The following is a 17,229-nucleotide window of genomic DNA, read 5'->3' as shown; positions in this document are numbered from 1 at the left end:
AGTTTGCTGTGGCTATGTTTGCCTAAGGAGTTTTGATTTATTTTGAATTTGCAGTAAAGCTTTATTTTTGCAAATCTACTATTTTTGTTGAATGACCTGCAAAAGTGATGTGTGTTTTCTGTTGCATACTTTTGACCTGTGGGTCAGAATAAACAACTTATTCTTTCCTAAAGAACTTGTGTTGGCTGGTAATATGGTGAAACCTTGTTACTTACCTTGCATCTCTTAGGCCCAGGCAATTGCCTAGGGCCACCTGAAAAAGTCCTGAAGGTACCCCTGGTTGTAGGGGACACGCCAGAATCCCTGTGTTTGTCACCTGGCAGCCCTACACTACGGAGGGTTGGTGACAAGGTGTACTTTCCTCTTCCTGGCAACCTCCTTGTGAAGAGCCCCACGGTTCTCCTTTATCTCCTATTTTATTTAATGTTGCAGTAAGTTTATTTAATGTTGCAGTATTTTATTTAATGCTGCAGTAAGACTTGAGTCGGTGTTTCCAAACCATAGTGAACTGTATCAACAAAATAAAAAATTGAGCTTTGTCTCAATTATTGAAATTAAATACCAACAAGACAAAAGTCTTGAGGCTGGGGAGGCATGACGACTTAATACTGGATGCAATTTCACTAAGTTTAAATGATCGTTTATTGAACGTACCGTATTTCCCCAAAAATAAGACAGTTTTATATTAATTTTGGTCCCACAAAAAGCACTAAGTCTTATTTTCAGGGCAGGTCTTATTTTTTTCATGTACAATGATTATCTCTCCCTTCCTCTTCTCCACCCCAATTCTTCCTATTTCCTTTCTCTTCCCCACATGTGCAGCATCTTTTCTTCCCTCTCACCCATCCCCTTGTGCAGTACCTTTGTATCTTTCTATCCTCCCTCCCATCCCTTGTGCAGCAGAACCCTTGCAGCTTCTATCCCTCCCTCCCTCCCATCCCTTGTGCAGCAGTACCCTTGCAGCTTCTATCCCTCCCCCCCCCACTGCACGCACCCCCCCCCAGCTGACCATTCCATCTCTCTCCCGCCAACCACGAGACTGAGGTGGGTTTTTAGATGTATTTCTGTTTCAATTATGAACCTCGTAGTATACAGTATATGCTGAACTGAGAATAAGTCAGCTTTTGGGATTTTGTAATATGTCATTCAGATACATTTTCAGCAATTCTAAAAGAGCCAAATAATGAGTCACTGGGAAGTTCAATAGTTTCAAATTCCTACTGTAAAGTCGATTTTCCATAGCTTCCAATTGATTATGTAACAAGGTACTGTCCTTAACAAAGGAAGCAGCAGCAGCTTGTAATGTCTCTACAGATTTCCCCATTTTTATTTTTAGCATCAGTGAATATAATAGCTCCCTCCTGGGAAAATTGACACAATGAAGCAACAGTTTCTCAATTCGCTTTACAACTTGCCATACATCTTTAAAGTAACTGGCTTTTCTTGAGGTTCAGTTTCTTCGGCAGTAATAGCAGTGACCACAAGGGGGCATGCATAACTGTTTCTGTTTCTCTGGTCATGCACTGTATACTGTAATTTTTGTCTACATATTTCTATTTTTAGTTTGTGGTTACTTATTCTATGAAGGTGAGAGTCCGTCTGTGCTCTCTTTGAAAGAAATTAGGTATTCTGTATAGAAGCAATCTGTACTAATTTGGTTTGTTCAGTTTTACAATATGTTTACTGATGTTCTAGTGCCCACTGAAATGTTTACAGTGCTGCCTTTTCCTAAATAGGTTTTTCTTGTGTGACTCATGGACATTAGTGCTATGTTATGTAGAAACCTCATTATATTCCCTTAGTGACTTTTAAATTGTTGTTATATTACTTCACAATATGCCAGAATTTTGGATTTGGGTTCGTTCACGCCTTTTTCTTTTGTAGACCAATGCAAATTACATTCAGATACAGTAAATATTTTCCTGTTTCTGGAGGAATTACAGTCTGTTTTTACCTGGGACAATGGAGGATTAAGGGCCCCTTCTACAAAACTGCAGTAGCGATTCTCCCACAGCAAACACATTGAAGTCCATTCAGTTCCTATGGACTGTGGTGCATTTGCCACGGGAGAATTACTACCACAGCTTTGTAAAAGGGGCTATAAATGATTTGTCCAAGAACTCAAAGAGCAGCAGTGGGATTTGAACCCTGGCTTCCCTGGTTCTCAGCTGCACTATGCTTTAGGTACAACTAATAGAGGTAAAGCATTGGAAACTCAACAATAAACTAAAGAACAGTAGATCTGAAATCTGATGGCCATTTGATAACCTACTAAAAAAAATGATAACCATAAAATGATTTGCTTAACAATAAAAATTTATATTAGTGTTTTGCTGAACACTACTGTTCACATGGCCAACAGCAACATGCAGCACTGGAGAACTATGGCTGTCTGGGAGCCAGGCGCCATATATTTTTCAGAATACTGCAAATATACCCCTTCTTCTACGACGCAGTTTCTAGCACAGAAAGCCATGCTGAATGGCCCACACTGTTTCCTATACTCATAGGAACACTATGAGCATCAGGAGCAGCTCGGGCCATTCAGCACGGCTTCCTGCGCTAGAAACTGCTAGCACAGTTTCGTAGAAGAGGGGAATAGTGTTCTTTAACATGTTGTAATATTTTGATGAATTATTTTTACTTTTTTAGCACATAATTCCTGGAGTGTATTCAGTATGCGTAATACATCAGTAACAAAAGTACTAGTAAGGAGAGGAAATAGCTTGGGCCTTGCAGGAACTTCTTTCTTACACACAACTGGATCTTTAGTAGATTTTGATGTATTCAGGGACATTTTCAAAACATTAAGAAGTCCAGAAAAATAACATAAATTGGCACTTGGTTGTTTTTCTTGCCAAAATGTCCATGTGCCAATTTTTGAAGCCGACTTTCTAAACATCTTGCTAGGCTTCTTAGCCACTGTGCATCCAAAGTTTGAGAGGGTGTGCTAGAGGTGTGTTATGGGTGGGCATAGCCCTTGGATGTCTTGAGGTGATAAACATTTCACAAGACGTCCATGATGGAACTTAAATGTCTGGAGCTAGACCTATTTTAAAAGTGTCTAAGTACCAAAAAGGAACCCAAACTGACCAGATGGCCACTGCAGGGATTAGGTAATGATCCCCCAGTGGTCACTGACCCCCTTCCATCTCATGAAGATCTGAATGAAACAGTACTTGTGACTGGGAAACATCATGTCACCAAGCTGTTGCTCAGGTTACAGCTTTTCTCTCTGTGCAGACAGAAAATGTTATCCAAGCAGAGGGAATGGTTTCATGTACAGGATGTCTTCAGTTTGAATTTCTCATGAAGGAAGTAAAGGAACTGAGAAAGGAGGTGCAAGAGTGAGAAGCATCTATGAGAATCAGAGGTACATCAATGAAATGCTTTATGAGGCATCAAAGGTTTCCAGCAGTGGAGAAGAAGAGGCCATCCTGAGGGAGGACAGCTGGACTCAGATTACGGGACCTCCAGGATCAATACTGTAACTCCACCTGCACTTGAACTGAATAACCAGTATGCTGCCTTGGAAGGGGAGGAGATGAGAGCATTCCAGGGAGAGGAAGAACCAAAGCTCAAAATTGCCAATTTGCCGGATCCATGACTACTAGGAGGCATAAGGTAATGGTGTTTGGTGATTCCCTTCTGAGGGATACAGAGGTGTCTATTTGCAGACCAGACATGATGTCCCAGGAGGTATGCTGTTTGCATGGTGCCAAAATCCAAGATGTTGCATAGAGCTTACCGAGACTTATCAAGCCTAATGACTATTATCCAATGCTGCTCATCCATGTTGGCACTAATAATACTGCTAGGTACCCCTCTGACATATCAAAAAAGCAATGTTACTTACCGTAACAGTTGTTATCCAGGGACAGCAGGCAGCTATTCTCACTAGTAGGTATTCTCACTAGTGGGTGATGTCATCTGACAGAGCCCCGATGCGGACGTCTCACAAGCATACTTGCTTGAAGAAACTTCAGAAGTTTCGAGATGCCCGCACCGCGCAAGCGTGAGTGCCTTCCCACCTGATGCACCGGGCGTGTCTCCTCAGTTCAGATAGCTAGCAGAGAAGCCAACCCAGGGGAGGTGGGTGGGATGTGAGAATAGCTGCCTGCTGTCCCTGGATAACAACTGTTATGGTAAGTAACACTGCTTTATTCCAGGATAATCAGGCAGGTATTCTCACTAGTGGGTGACCTCCAAGCTAACCCCAATGGGATGGAGGGAGAGTTGGCAACTTAGGAGAATAAATTTTGCAATACTGTTTGGCCAAACTGTCCATCCCGTCTGGAGAAAGTATCCAGACAATAATGAGAAGTGAAGGTATGAACCGAGGACCAAGTGGCAGCCTTACAAATTTCCTCAATCGGTGTAGATCTGAGGAAGGCTACAGAGGCTGCCATTGCTCTGACCTTATGGGCTGTGACTTTACTGTGAAGGGGTAATCCAGCCTGGGCATAGCAGAAAGAGATACAAGCCGCCATCCAGTTAGAGATGGTACGCTTCGAGACAGGGCGGATCAAAGGAGATGAAAAGTTGAGAAGCAGTTCTGTGTGGCTTGGTGCGATCCAGGTAGAAAGCCAAAGCACGTTTACAGTCCAGAGTATGAAGAGCTGATTCTCCAGGATGAGAATGAGGCTTTGGAAAAAACACAGGAAGAACTATGGATTGGTTGAGATGAAATTCAGAGACCACTTTAGGCAGGAATTTCGGATAAGTGCGGAGGACCACCTTGTCATGATGGAATACTGTGAAAGGCAGATCCGCCACCAAGGCCTGCAGCTCACTGACTTGACGAGCAGAAGTGAGGGCAACAAGAAAGACCACTTTCCAAGTAAGAAACTTCAGTGGAGCCTTGTTGAGAGGCTCAAAAGGAGGCTTCATAAGGTGAGAAAGGACCACATTGAGATCCCAAACCACAGGAGGAGGTTTGAGAGGAGGATTGACATGGAAAAGTCCTTTCATGAATTTGGAAACCACAGGATGAGCAGACAGAGGTTTCCCTCGAAGAGGCTGATGGAAAGCAGCAATAGCACTCAGATGGACTCTGATCAAAGTAGACTTGAGACCAGAATGAGATAGGTGCAGGTGTCAACTCTAATGGCACCATGTCCACTCCTTGGTCTCCTTCTTGCGGTGTCCCTCACGGATCACCCCTTTCCCCTATCCTTTTTAATATCTATATGTCCTCATTGAAGCTCTTCCAGCTTTCCCCCCTTGAAACAATCTACACATACGCCGACGATATCCTTGTCCTTCTTGAAACAGACCAGAACCTCACCAACCTCCACGATAGCATAACATCCTGCATAACACTCCTGGTCCCTCTCGGTACAGATGAAACTAAATGAATCAAAAACAAAATTACTCTGGCTCGGCCCAAAGTTAGAACACCTGCCCACCCTCTTCGCACTGCCCTCAGGCACTGCCTTACACCTTGAGTTCTCAAGCAAGGTCCTTGGCATCATTATCGATTCCTCTCTCTCTCTCTCAACGACCACCTCAACTCCTTGACAAAATCATGCTTTTTCAGCCTCCACGTGCTAAGGAAAGCAAGACCCTTCTTCCGCCAAAAACATTTCGCCGTCTTTGTCCAATCCATCATCCTCTCCAAACTTGATTATTGTAATGCCATTTACCAATGCTTAACAAAAAAAAGCCTCCAAAGACTCCAGCTTATTCAGAACACAGCAGCCAAGCTGATTTTTGCAAAACGTAAATCTGACCACGTCTCCCCACTCCTGGCCAATCTTCATTGGCTCCCAGTGATTTCCAGAGTCCAATTCAAATGCTCTTGCCTGGCTTTTAAGATTATTCACGGCATCCTTCCTTCCCTAATCCCACTTTCTTTCAACTCCTCGTGCCCTGACTCCACCAGGACCGCCCATAAATTAAAACTATCCTTCCCCTCCCTACATGGTATTCTCCACACAGGTAAACTGGGAAAATCACTTCTTTTCAAAATCACAGGTCTCTGGAATGACCTTACTATCCCGCTGTGGAACCTGAGCTCCCTCCATTTATTCCGCAAGCAACTAAAAATCTGGCTCTTCTCTAACATGTAATTTCTTTTCCCTTACTTTTCCACTCGATTTATAAACTTATGTAAACCTTTTCCTACCCTTTCTCATTTTTAAGTTCTTGTAAACCGTGCTGAGCTCTACTTCCGTGGAGATGATGCAGTATATAAACTTAAGGTTTAGTTTAGTTTAGTTTAGTTTAGATAATCCAAAACAGAAGACAGGGAGGCACGTTGAGGCTCCATATGATGAGAAATGCACCAAGAAGAAAATCTAGTCCATTTTTGGGAGTAGCATTGTCTAGTAGCAGGCTTCCGGGAAGCTTCCAACACATCCCGTACAGCTTGTGAAAACTGGAGGGAAGTTACGTGGAGAGGAACCAAGCTGTCAGGTGTAGAGACTGCAGGTTGGGATGAAGCAGAGATCCTTGATGCTAAGTAAGCAGCGACGGAAACACTGGAAGAAGGAATGGCTCCCTGCTGCTGAGTTGAAGTAGAAGGGAGTACCAAGGCTGTCTGGGCCACTGAGGAGCTATCAGAATCATGGTGGCATGGTCGGACTTCAGCTTGACCAGAGTCTTTTGAATGAGAGGAAACGGAGGAAATGCATATAGAAAGAAATTCCTCCAGTCCAGAAGAAAGGCATCTGCCTCGAGGCGATGAGGAGTGTAGATCCTGGAGCAGAATTGAGGCAGTTTGAAGTTGTGGGGAGCCGCAAAGAGGTCTATCTGAGGCGTCCCCCACTGAGAGAAGATCTGATGAAGGGGCTTGGAATGGAGGGTCCATTCGTGAGGCTGGAGGAGACGACTTAAGTTGTCCGCCAAGGCATTGTCCGCCTCCTGAATGTAGACAGCTTTGAAGAAGGTGTTGTGGCGAATCGCCCAATCCCAAACTCTGAGAGCTTCCTGGCAGAGGGAGGCCGATCCTGTGCCCCCCTGTTTGTGCCCTTTCTGGAAACGTCAATCGCTCCTCCTAAACTTACTTGCTCCACTTCATCACTGACGCTGAAACTGTGGATTGAAGACAAAGTTTTATTTTATTTTTCTTTCCAGCTTATGATTTATCTTTAATCTTATCTATTGTTTTGCCTTTTGTCTTTGTTTTGTTCTATTTCTATCATTTAAATTTCTCCAGAATTCTACTGTTCAACGGCTCCCCCTTCTGCTTCTATTCCTTTCTCTCCTCTCTTCTACCTTCCAAAGTATTTAGATCAATGCTGTCTTGTTAAAATGTTTATTTTATTTTTATTTTTCCTCTAACTCTACTTTTCACTTCTCTATTACCCTCCAGGTACTTTAGTTAGATTGTGAGCCTTCGGGACAGTAAGGGAATTTTTCAAGTACCTTTCTTATTTCTAATCTTAATGTATATTTTCTGTAAACCGCTTAGAACCTAACGGATGTAGCGGTATATAAGAAATAAATTACATTACATTACATTACATAATACATGGCGACCTGATTGTCCGTGCGAATGAGGACCACCAGGTCGTGAAGCAGATGTTGAAAAGCTTGTAGAGCATTGAAAATCGCCCTGAGTTCTAGAAGATTGATATGGCAAAGCCGGTACGCACTGGTCCAGAAGCCTTGAGTGCGAAGACCGTCCAGATGAGCCCCCCATGCATGGGTCGAGGAGTCGGTCGTGAAAACCTTCTGTTGGGGAGGAGTGTGAAACAGCAAACTTCTGGATAGATTGGAAGAGAGCATCCACCAGTGTAGAGACTGCTGTAGAGCAGGAGTGACCTGGATGTGACGAGTCAAAGGATCTGACACCTGCGTCCATTGAGAAGCCAGGGTCCACTGAGGAATTCTGAGGTGAAGTCTGGCAAAAGGCGTCACATGAACCGTGGAGGCCATGTGGCCCAGGAGAACCATCATGTGTCTCGCTAAGATGGACTGGCGAGAAGACACTGACTGACAGAGATGAAGAAGAGCTTCCAGGCGCTGTGGAGGCAGGAACGCTCTGAGGCGGATAGTATCCAGAACAGCTCCTATGAAGGGAAGAGACTGGGTAGGTTGCAGATGGGATTTTGGGAAGTTGATCTCGAACCCCAGACTCTGCAGGAACCAGATAGTCCTCTGGGTCGCCGAGATGACCCCTGGAGCCGAGGCAGCTTTGATGAGCCAGTCGTCGAGGTAGGGAAACACCTGAAGACCATGGTTCCGGAGTGCAGTGGCCACCACCACCAGACACTTGGTGAATACTCTGGGAGACGAGGACAGGCCGAAAGGGAGCACTCGATACTGCAGATGAAGATGTCCCACCCGAAATCTGAGGAATTTGCGAGAGGCCGGATGAATGGGAATGTGAGTGTAGGCCTCCTTGAGATCCAGAGAGCATAACCAGTCGTTCTGCTCGAGGAGGGGGTAGAGAGAAGCTAGGGTCAGCATGCAAAATCTCTTTGACCAGGAACTTGTTGAGCACCTAGAGGTCCAGAATAGGACGAAGATCGTCCGTCTTCTTCGGAACAAGGAAGTACCGGGAGTAAAACCCCCGGTTGTGTTAGTCCACAGGGACCGGCTCGATGGCTCGAAGCCGGAGCAAAGCCTGCGCTTCCTGAAGAAGAAGGGCGGTCTTGGTCAAGTTGAAAGGATACTCTCTTGGAGGATGGTCTGGAGGGACCCGATGGAACTGAAGAGAATATCCCTCCCTGATGATGGTAAGGACACAAAGGTCGGTGGTAATAGCCATCCATCAATGGTAAAAATGATGGAGATGACCCCCCAATTGGAAAAAGAGAGGATGGCAGAACGGTGTTGGTTATGCTCCCGACAAGAGAGTCAAAAAGGCTGAGGAGCCTTGGGAACAGTAGAAGGCTGAGGTTTCTGTTGAGGTTTCTGCGAAGGCTGTCTCTTCACCGGCTGGCGCGCTGCAGGAGCCTGCCTGGGGGCATAACGCTGCTGGTAAATCAGGGGCGGTCGAGACTGTGTCGGCTTAGGCTTCAGATGAAGGATGGACTGGAATGATTTTTAATGGTCCAACAGCTTCTTCGTCACCGTCTCAATGGACTCATCAAACAAATCCGCACCTGCACATGGGACGTTGGCAAGCCTGTCCTGCAGGTTCGGGTCCATATCAATGGTCCGAAGCCATGCTAAGCGACGCATGGCCACGGAACAGGCGGCAGCCCGCGCCAAGAGCTCAAACGCGTCATATGAGGATTGCATCAATTGAAGCCGCAGCTGGGACAGCGAGGCGACGACCTCCTCGTATTCAAAACGAGCCTGCGAGTCGATGTAAGGCATGAACTTCCGAAGCACCGGGAGGAAGAACTCCAAATAAGTGGCAAAATGGAAGATGTAATTGAGAACTCGGGAAGCCATCATCGAGTTCTGGTAGATGCGCCTCCCGAACTTGTCCATGGTCTTCCCCTCTCGACCCGGGGGAACGGAGGCATATACCTGGGACGGATGAGAGCGCTTGAGGGAGGACTCGACCAGCAGGGATTGATGAAAGAGTTGGGATCCCTCAAACCCTTTATGGTGCACCGTGCGATATCGGGCATCCAGTTTGCCCGGAATCGCAGGAATGGAGTACGGTGTTTCAAAACAGCGCATGAACGTCTGGTCCAGTAGCTTGTGTAGAGGCAGGCGAAGAGACTCAGCAGGAGGATGAGGCAGATGCATGGTATCAAGGTACTCCTTTGAATAGCGGGTACCCGAGTCCAAGGTGATGTCGAGATCATCCGCCATCTGCCGCAGAAAAGAGGAAAAGGACAGTTGGTCCACCAACACAGGACGCCGAGATGGGCTCGAAGACATCGAGGCCTCCGGATCCAAAGAAACATGGGATCGAGAAGGAGAGAACGATCCAATAGTATCCTCGAACTCCGGTCCCGGAGGAGGCGAGATATCCGAAGACGAATATGCCATGTGAGGAAGCTTCTTCTGAGGCGAGTCAGTAGAATGTCTGGACGAACGCCTCGAGGAATGCCTGGAGCAACGCCCCGCACTCCGCCTCGAATGGGATCTGGAACGACGATGTGAGGATAGCTCCGCAGAGGCCTCCAACGAGTAGATGGGGCTGGAGGCCGTAGAGCGAAGAGGAGGCTGGGCCGTCGTGTCTCGAGGAGCAGGCCACAGGTCGAGACTCGGCCTGGTAGGCAAAGAGCTCCGGAAGAAATCCTGATGATGATGCACAGGGCTTCAGTTCCTTGGAGGCAAATCCCAGGTGTCTCTGTTCGAGGCGGGGATGGGCTCCAGAGGCGCATCTCACTAAGCGAAGCACGCCTCAAAGAACCCACAGCCAAACGCCGATCCTCCTCTCCCAGCAGCAAGAGCGAGCGGCGTGGTGGAGGAGGAGGCGGCTTGACACGAGGGGGTTCCGCATGCCCATGCTGGATTGTGGCAAGCCACTTGGGGCCCATGGTAGTCATGAGCTCGAGGAAGTGCGCTTCCATGAGCAACCGCATCGAAGCCGACAAGGGGGGAGCTGCATCTGAAGTGGGGCCCCCTGTACGGTCTTCGCGGTCCCGGGTGGCAGAGTGTTTACACTTAGAAGCCTTAGGCACCTTAATAACCACCGGGGGAATAGCCTGCTGAGTTACCTGACCTGAGGAGACCGAAGAAGACACCGGCGCAGGAGGCGGGGTCGAAACTGGAACGAAGGAGGCAGGTTTCAAAAGACCCGATGCAGCAGGAGCGGACGCCGACGTCGAAGGCGAAGCGCTGGTCGAAGTCGACGGTTCCTTGGAAGCATCCATGGCGAACATTGACTCCCACAGAAAACAGCGACGCTTGAAAGCACGTGCTGTTAGAGTGGAACAAGGCCGGCACGATTTCGGGAGATGTTGAGGCCCAAGACACTGTAAACAGCGTCGATGCGGGTCCGTCAACGAAATCGCGCGCTGGCACTTGATACACTTTTTAAAACCGGTACTAGGCCGGGGCATAGGCCGAAAAAGCTCCGCCGCTAGATCGAAGCTGCGGGGCCCCAGCCACGTGGCCGAGACGGTCAAATCAATCGGAAAATTTTTTGTTGTTGTTTTTAGAAAACAACAAAACGACGGATAGAACACACGATAAGAGAAATAAACTCAAAACCGCGAGCACTAGAAGGCAAGAACAAGGGTTCACTCAGCGCAGAGAGTTGAAGCAAAACTTCTCAGCACCGCGGAAAGGAAAGAACTGAGGAGACACGCCCGGTGCATCGGGCAGGAAGGCACTCGCGCATGTGCGGTGCGGGCATCTTGAAACTTCTGAAGTTTCTTCAAGCAAGTATGCTTGTGAGATGTCCGCATCGGGGCTCTGTCGGATGACATCACCCACTAGTGAGAATACCTACTAGTGAGAATACCTGCCTGTTTGTCCTGGGATAATGACTTTGTGGCTCTGGGAGAGAAGGTGAAGCAGACAGGTGCACAAGTGGTATTCTCATCCATCACATTCTGGAGATGAATGTGTAGCTACATGGATGGTGTCATCGAGAGCGTTTAGCTACCTGTTCAGGAAAGATAGGGTAGAAAGAAAAGGAGGGGGAGTGGCATTATATGTTAAATATCATATTAAAACCACACAATTGCAGGATCTGCAGGGTAAGGAAGAGGCAATGTGGACCAATCTGGAAAGAGGGAATGGAAAATGTATTTACATTGGTGTGATATCCAGGCCTTCTTCACAGACAGAAGTGGAAGGAGATTTAATAGTAGATATTCAGAATACAGCTGTAAAAGGGAAAGAACTGCTAATACATAATTTTAATATGCCAGATTTTAATTGGGGTATCCCTATTGTGGGGTCTTCTAGAAATAGGTAAATCCTGGATTCTCTACAAGAACTGTTCCAGCAGTTGGTAATGGAATGGGGCCGTACTGGACTTAGTACTTACGGGGAAAGTGTTGACGTTATGGTGGGTGATCATCTAGCATCTAATGATCACCATATCGTGTGGTTTAATATTAAGACAGGTGTAGCAAGGGCTCATTCAAAAGTAAAGGTTCTAGACTTTGTTCAAATGGGAGATTATGTCAAGGAATTTTTGTCTGGATGGGAACATATCGAAGAAGTAGAAAAGCAATGGGCAAAACAGAAAGGAGCTATTGTAAGGGCAACAAACCATTTTGTAAGGAAAGTAAGTAACAGTATGAGGAAAAGAAAACCACTTTGGTTCTTAAAGGTAGGTAAAAAGGTAAGGAAAAAGAGCTTAGTTTTCATAAACTACAAAAGATTGCAGAAAGAAGAAGACAGGCTAAAATAATCTAGGAAAGCTAAGAGAGGCTGGTCAAGTAGTTAGGAAAGAAAAAAAAATGCAAATAGAAGAAAAAATAGCCGACATGGTAAAACGGGGGGGACAAGACATTTTTTGGAGTATATTAGTGATAGGAAGAAGTGCAAAAGTGGCATTTTGAGACTCAAAGGTAAAGGGAAAAAATATGTAGAAGCTGATAAAGATAAGGTTGAATTGATTAACAAATATTTCTGTTCTGTGTTCACAGTTGAAGCGTCAGGAGCAGGACAGCAGAAGACAAACGCAAATAGGGATGGAGGAGTGGAAACACTGACTGATTTTTAGAGTACTGTGTTCTTGAGGAGCTAGCTAAACTAAAGGTGGACAAAGCAATGTCGTCAGATGATGTACATCCATGGGTACTGAAGGAACTTAAGAAAATTCTGATGGCTCTGCTGGCTGACCTTTTCAGTGCTTCTCTAGAATTGGGAGTGGTAACGGAGGACTGGAGAAGGGTGAATGTGGTCCCTCTCCACAAAAGTGGAAGTAAGGAAGAAGTAGGGAACTACAGGCTAGTAGGTCTGACTTCTGTGGTAAGTAAATTAATGGAAAGGCTTTTAAAACAGAGAATAGTGATGTTTCTGGAATCCAGTAGATTACAGGACCAGAGGCAAAATGGACTCATTAAAGGCAGATTTTGGCAGACAAATTTGATCAATTTCTTTGACTGGGTGACCAGAGAATTGGATAGAGGTAGTGTGCCAGATGTGGTATATTTAGATTTAAGCAAAGCTTTTGACAGTGTTTCACACATGTGTCTAATAAATAAACTGAGTGCCCTCGGGATGAGCCCCAAAGTGATAGACTGAGTCAAGAACTGGTTGAGTGGAAGGCAACAGAGGGTAGTAATCAATGGAGATCTCTCTGAGGAAAGGGATGATACCAGTGGTGTGCCTCAAGGTTTGGTTTTGTAAGCGATACCAAAATCTGTAATAGAGTAGACACCCCTGATGAAGTGAATAACATGAGGAAGGACCTAGTGAAGATTGAAGAATGGCTTGAAATCTGGCAACTAATATTAAATGCTAAGAAATGCAAGGTCATGCATCTGGGCTGCAAAAACCCAAGGGAATGGTACAGTTTGATAAGAGGGGAGGGGAAGAAAAGAGGAACAGGATTTGGGTATGATAGTATGTGATGAGCTAAAGGTGGCCAATCCGGTTGAAAAGGCGACGGTGAAAGCTAAAAGGATGCAATGGTGCATAAGGAGAGGAATGGCCACTAGGAAAAAGGATGTATTGATGTCCCTGTATAAGACTCTGGTGAGACTTCATTTAGAATACTGTGTACAATTCTGAAGACAACATTTTATTTTTATTATTGTTATGATGCTATGGATTTTATCTGCTGTACATCATTTTAAGATTTCTGTTACAGTTGATTATAGAAATGAATATGTCTTATTTTGCTGAGTTTTTCTTTTCTTTTTTTATGAATACACCTTCTTACTTATTGCACTTGTTTCATATTATGGAAGACTCAGAGGAAGAACAAAACTGGTGAAGCACTTACCATCCTTCTGGTAGAAACTGGAAAAAAAGATTTGATGGAACCTCCCTTCTTTGGTTGTGTTAGATACTTCAGCTGCAGGTATGGAATATAGAATATAGAATATTAATATTAACATTCCCGTAAATTCCTTATAGTGCTTCAAAATGATCTAAAAAATTTGGAATAAAAATATATTTCTATACACCTGTATTTCCTCTACCTACAAACCAACCTTGCCTACTGTACATACCAGTATTATATTACAATATCTACACACACAGTATCACTAACTATCCTCTCACTCTGAATCTGGTCTAGCTTTCTGCACACCCTGTAACTTAGAGCAGTTCTTATATCATGACTGTGTATAGAGTATATGAGTTCTGACAATTAATTTCACAAACTTGCCTCCTTGCGCTTATGTTGGTAGCACAGCTGTGTTCATGTTGATGTGTGGTGGTGTCTTGCTGAGTGGCATTAATTATTGTTGTTGCATGTCTTTGTGTGCCATAAAGAGAATGTCAGAGCTTGAATTAGAGCAATGAACAAACATTAAATTTCTTGTTAAACTTGGCATGAGTGGAAGTGAAATCAGGGACTTATTAGTTCAGGTTTATGAGAATAATGCCATGAAGAAAATGGCAGGTTACAAATGGATTAAACGTTTTTCTGAGGGTAAAGAAAGCGTCACTGATGAAGAAAGGTCAGGGTGGCCAGTAATGAGAACTGACAAAAACATTGCAAAAATTTGTCAAATTGTGCATCAAATCATCAGCTGACTATGAGAAGCATAACAGGCCTAGTAAACACTGATAGAGAAACAGGAAAATCTTAACTGAAAATCTTGGCATAAAAAAGGTGTGTGCAAAAATGGTCCCAAAGGAGCTCAGTAATGAACAAAAGCAAAGGAGAGTCGAAGTTTGGCAAGACCTTTTGGAGAGGCAAGATGATGTTTTGGGTCGTGTTATCACTGGTGATGAAACATGGGTGTACCAATACAACCCTGAAACAAAGCGTCAAAGTGCAAAATGGAAGTCAGCCAATTCTCCACAACCAAAAAAGTTCTCCCAGTCCAAATCAAGAGTCAAAACAATGTTGCTTACTTTTTTTGATATAAGAGGGATTGTCATTATGAATTTGTACCAACTGGACAAACAGTTAACCAAGTTTATTTGGAAGTGCTGAAAAGGATACGTGAAAAAGTTAGATAAAGGCGACCTGAACTTTTTGCCAACTCGTGGCTCTTGCATCACGACAATGCACCAGTTCACATGGCACTGTCTGTGAGGGAGTTTTTAGCCAGAAAACAAATAACCATATTGGAACACCCTCCCTACTCGCCTAATCTGGCCCCTAATGACTATTTTCTTTATCCAAAGATAAAGGAAATATTGAAAGGAAGACATTTTGATGACATTCAATACATTAAGGGTAATATGATGACAGCACTGATGGGCATTCAAGAAAAAGAGTTCCAAAATTGCTTTGAAGGGTGGATTAGGTGCTGGCACCAGTGCATAGCTTCCCAAGGGGAGTACTTCAAAGGTAACTGTGGTGATATTCAGCAATGAGTTATGTGCCACTTTTTCTAGGATGAGTTTGTGAACTTAATTGTCAGACCTACAATATAATATAGTTACCCATCTGTTTATCCCAATAACTTTGTACTATCTATCTTGTACCATCTGCATATTTCAACTATACTTGCTCCCTCAGCTACTTAATAAGATGTTTCCTTGTATGAACAGTGAGAGCATCATATCTATGTAATTTGAATGTTCTAATGCATGCCTCTTAAGGTGTTTCATTTGTGTTGTGCTGACATTGTGATGCAAACACTGCCACCTCGCCACCCACAATTAGCATCTTCCCACTCTGACTTCCATCCACCCAACCACCTCAGCCCTCCAAACCTTCCACAAATTTAGAAATGTTGCTTCTCTAGCACTTTCACCCCATGCTCTCTCCTTGCTATTTCTTTAATCCTTTATGCTCCCCTATCTCAAACCCCCCCTTTCAGCCTTCATCCACTCTCGCTCAACCCTTCCCCCTCAGGGCACTCACTCTCTCTCACTGCTACTTAAATCCCCTCACCTGCAGGCTGCCTTTGCATGATTCCTAGTACCACGATTCAGCTCTCTATGTAATCTTGAGCTGTGTAGTACAGGAAGTTGGGGCTGGTCTCGCAGTTTCAAGTCCCACAGGATTTGAAGCCACGATACTCCCAAGCTTCCTGCACCATGCAGCTCAAGATTACATAGAGAGCTGAAACACAGTGGAAAAGCCCTACACTAGTGCACTGCTTCCAAAAAGGGGGAGTTCTGGGCAGTAGTGGTTGTAGCAGTAGAGTAGGCCAAGTTCAAGTTCAAGTTTATTGTATCTGGCCTATTGTATTGTTTATTAGCTCATTGAAGCCTAAGCGATTTCCATACAAACTTTTTACAAAAATATAAGGGAAGATGTACAAAGATGATTAAAAACCATGGACAGACATACTTGACACGGAAGGGAAAAACGATAAGAGGATACATCATATTAAAATAAAAGGAAGGGGAAAGGAACAAACCAAGAGGGTTGGTAACGTGAGAATGGGAAAAGAGAGGAATAGAAGGAGAAGAAGAGAGGAGAAGTGAAGAAAGAGGAAAAGATAAAAAGTTTAAAGAATTAGTTGAAGACCCCTGACATACACACACATGTATCACAAATATGTATAAATATATTCATTTATTTAAAAATTTTCTATCCCACATTATCATACCATTCTAGGCATGTTACAATATGTAAAATGAAAAATGTTCCTTTTTTTGTATTAATGAACATGCACTAATGTTGACTTTAGCATACAGCAACCAAAAAAGTTGATCTTTTGGATCCAAAAAAGAGTAGAAGTCCAAAACAAAAGAAAATGTGGAGTCCGATGTTTACTGATATATGCTTTATTAAGATTCAAAAGTGTATTCAAACTTAATAATAGCATAGTTTATCCACAACTTTGGTAACTGGAGAAAGAATGGGCAGGAGCGAATGGGAATCATTCCTGCCCCAATGTGCCAGGAAGTCACAGTAGGTCTGGAGGGGGGTGGGTTACTCTTGCTTGGGAGGGAGGGAATGCTAGCTGCCAACCTGAAGGGGTAGAGTATGGGTGCAGGTGCAAGTATGCACTGAAGTCTGCCGGTTCAATGGAGGGTTGGCAGCAGCAGGGGTGATGATGAAGGGGGAAGATTGCCTTCCCTGTGGTACCCTACCACCCTCCCTCCCAGTAATCTTCCCCCTCTACCATCACCAACTCCTCTACCGTCACCAACCCCCCTTGAACCGGCAGACTTCAGTATGTACCCATGCACATGCCCTCACACATACCTCCACACCCATTGGCCAGCAGTTAGCATTCCCTCCCTCCCAAGCAAGAGTAAACCCCACCAGATCTACCATGACATCCTGGTGGTCTAGTAGCACATTGGAGCAGGAGTGATTCCCACTTGCTTCTG

General features: G+C 44.7%; 1 protein-coding gene across 1 annotated transcript in view; it reads right to left on the bottom strand.

The window, feature by feature from the left end:
- Positions 1-17,229, bottom strand: part of LOC117366910 (nuclear body protein SP140-like protein) — a 219,978-nt gene that overhangs the window by 101,673 nt on the left and 101,076 nt on the right. Inside the window, exon 8 of the mRNA XM_033958923.1 lies at positions 13,763-13,834. Within this exon, the coding sequence (XP_033814814.1) occupies positions 13,763-13,834 (72 nt within the window). The remainder of the gene's footprint in view (positions 1-13,762; positions 13,835-17,229) is intronic.

The sequence above is a fragment of the Geotrypetes seraphini genome, chromosome 9 (assembly GCF_902459505.1).
Source record: "Geotrypetes seraphini chromosome 9, aGeoSer1.1, whole genome shotgun sequence".
In the NCBI taxonomy this organism is placed as follows: domain Eukaryota; kingdom Metazoa; phylum Chordata; class Amphibia; order Gymnophiona; family Dermophiidae; genus Geotrypetes; species Geotrypetes seraphini.
Note: the sequence above shows the minus strand (reverse complement) of the source record. Positions and strands in the feature narration are given on the sequence as shown.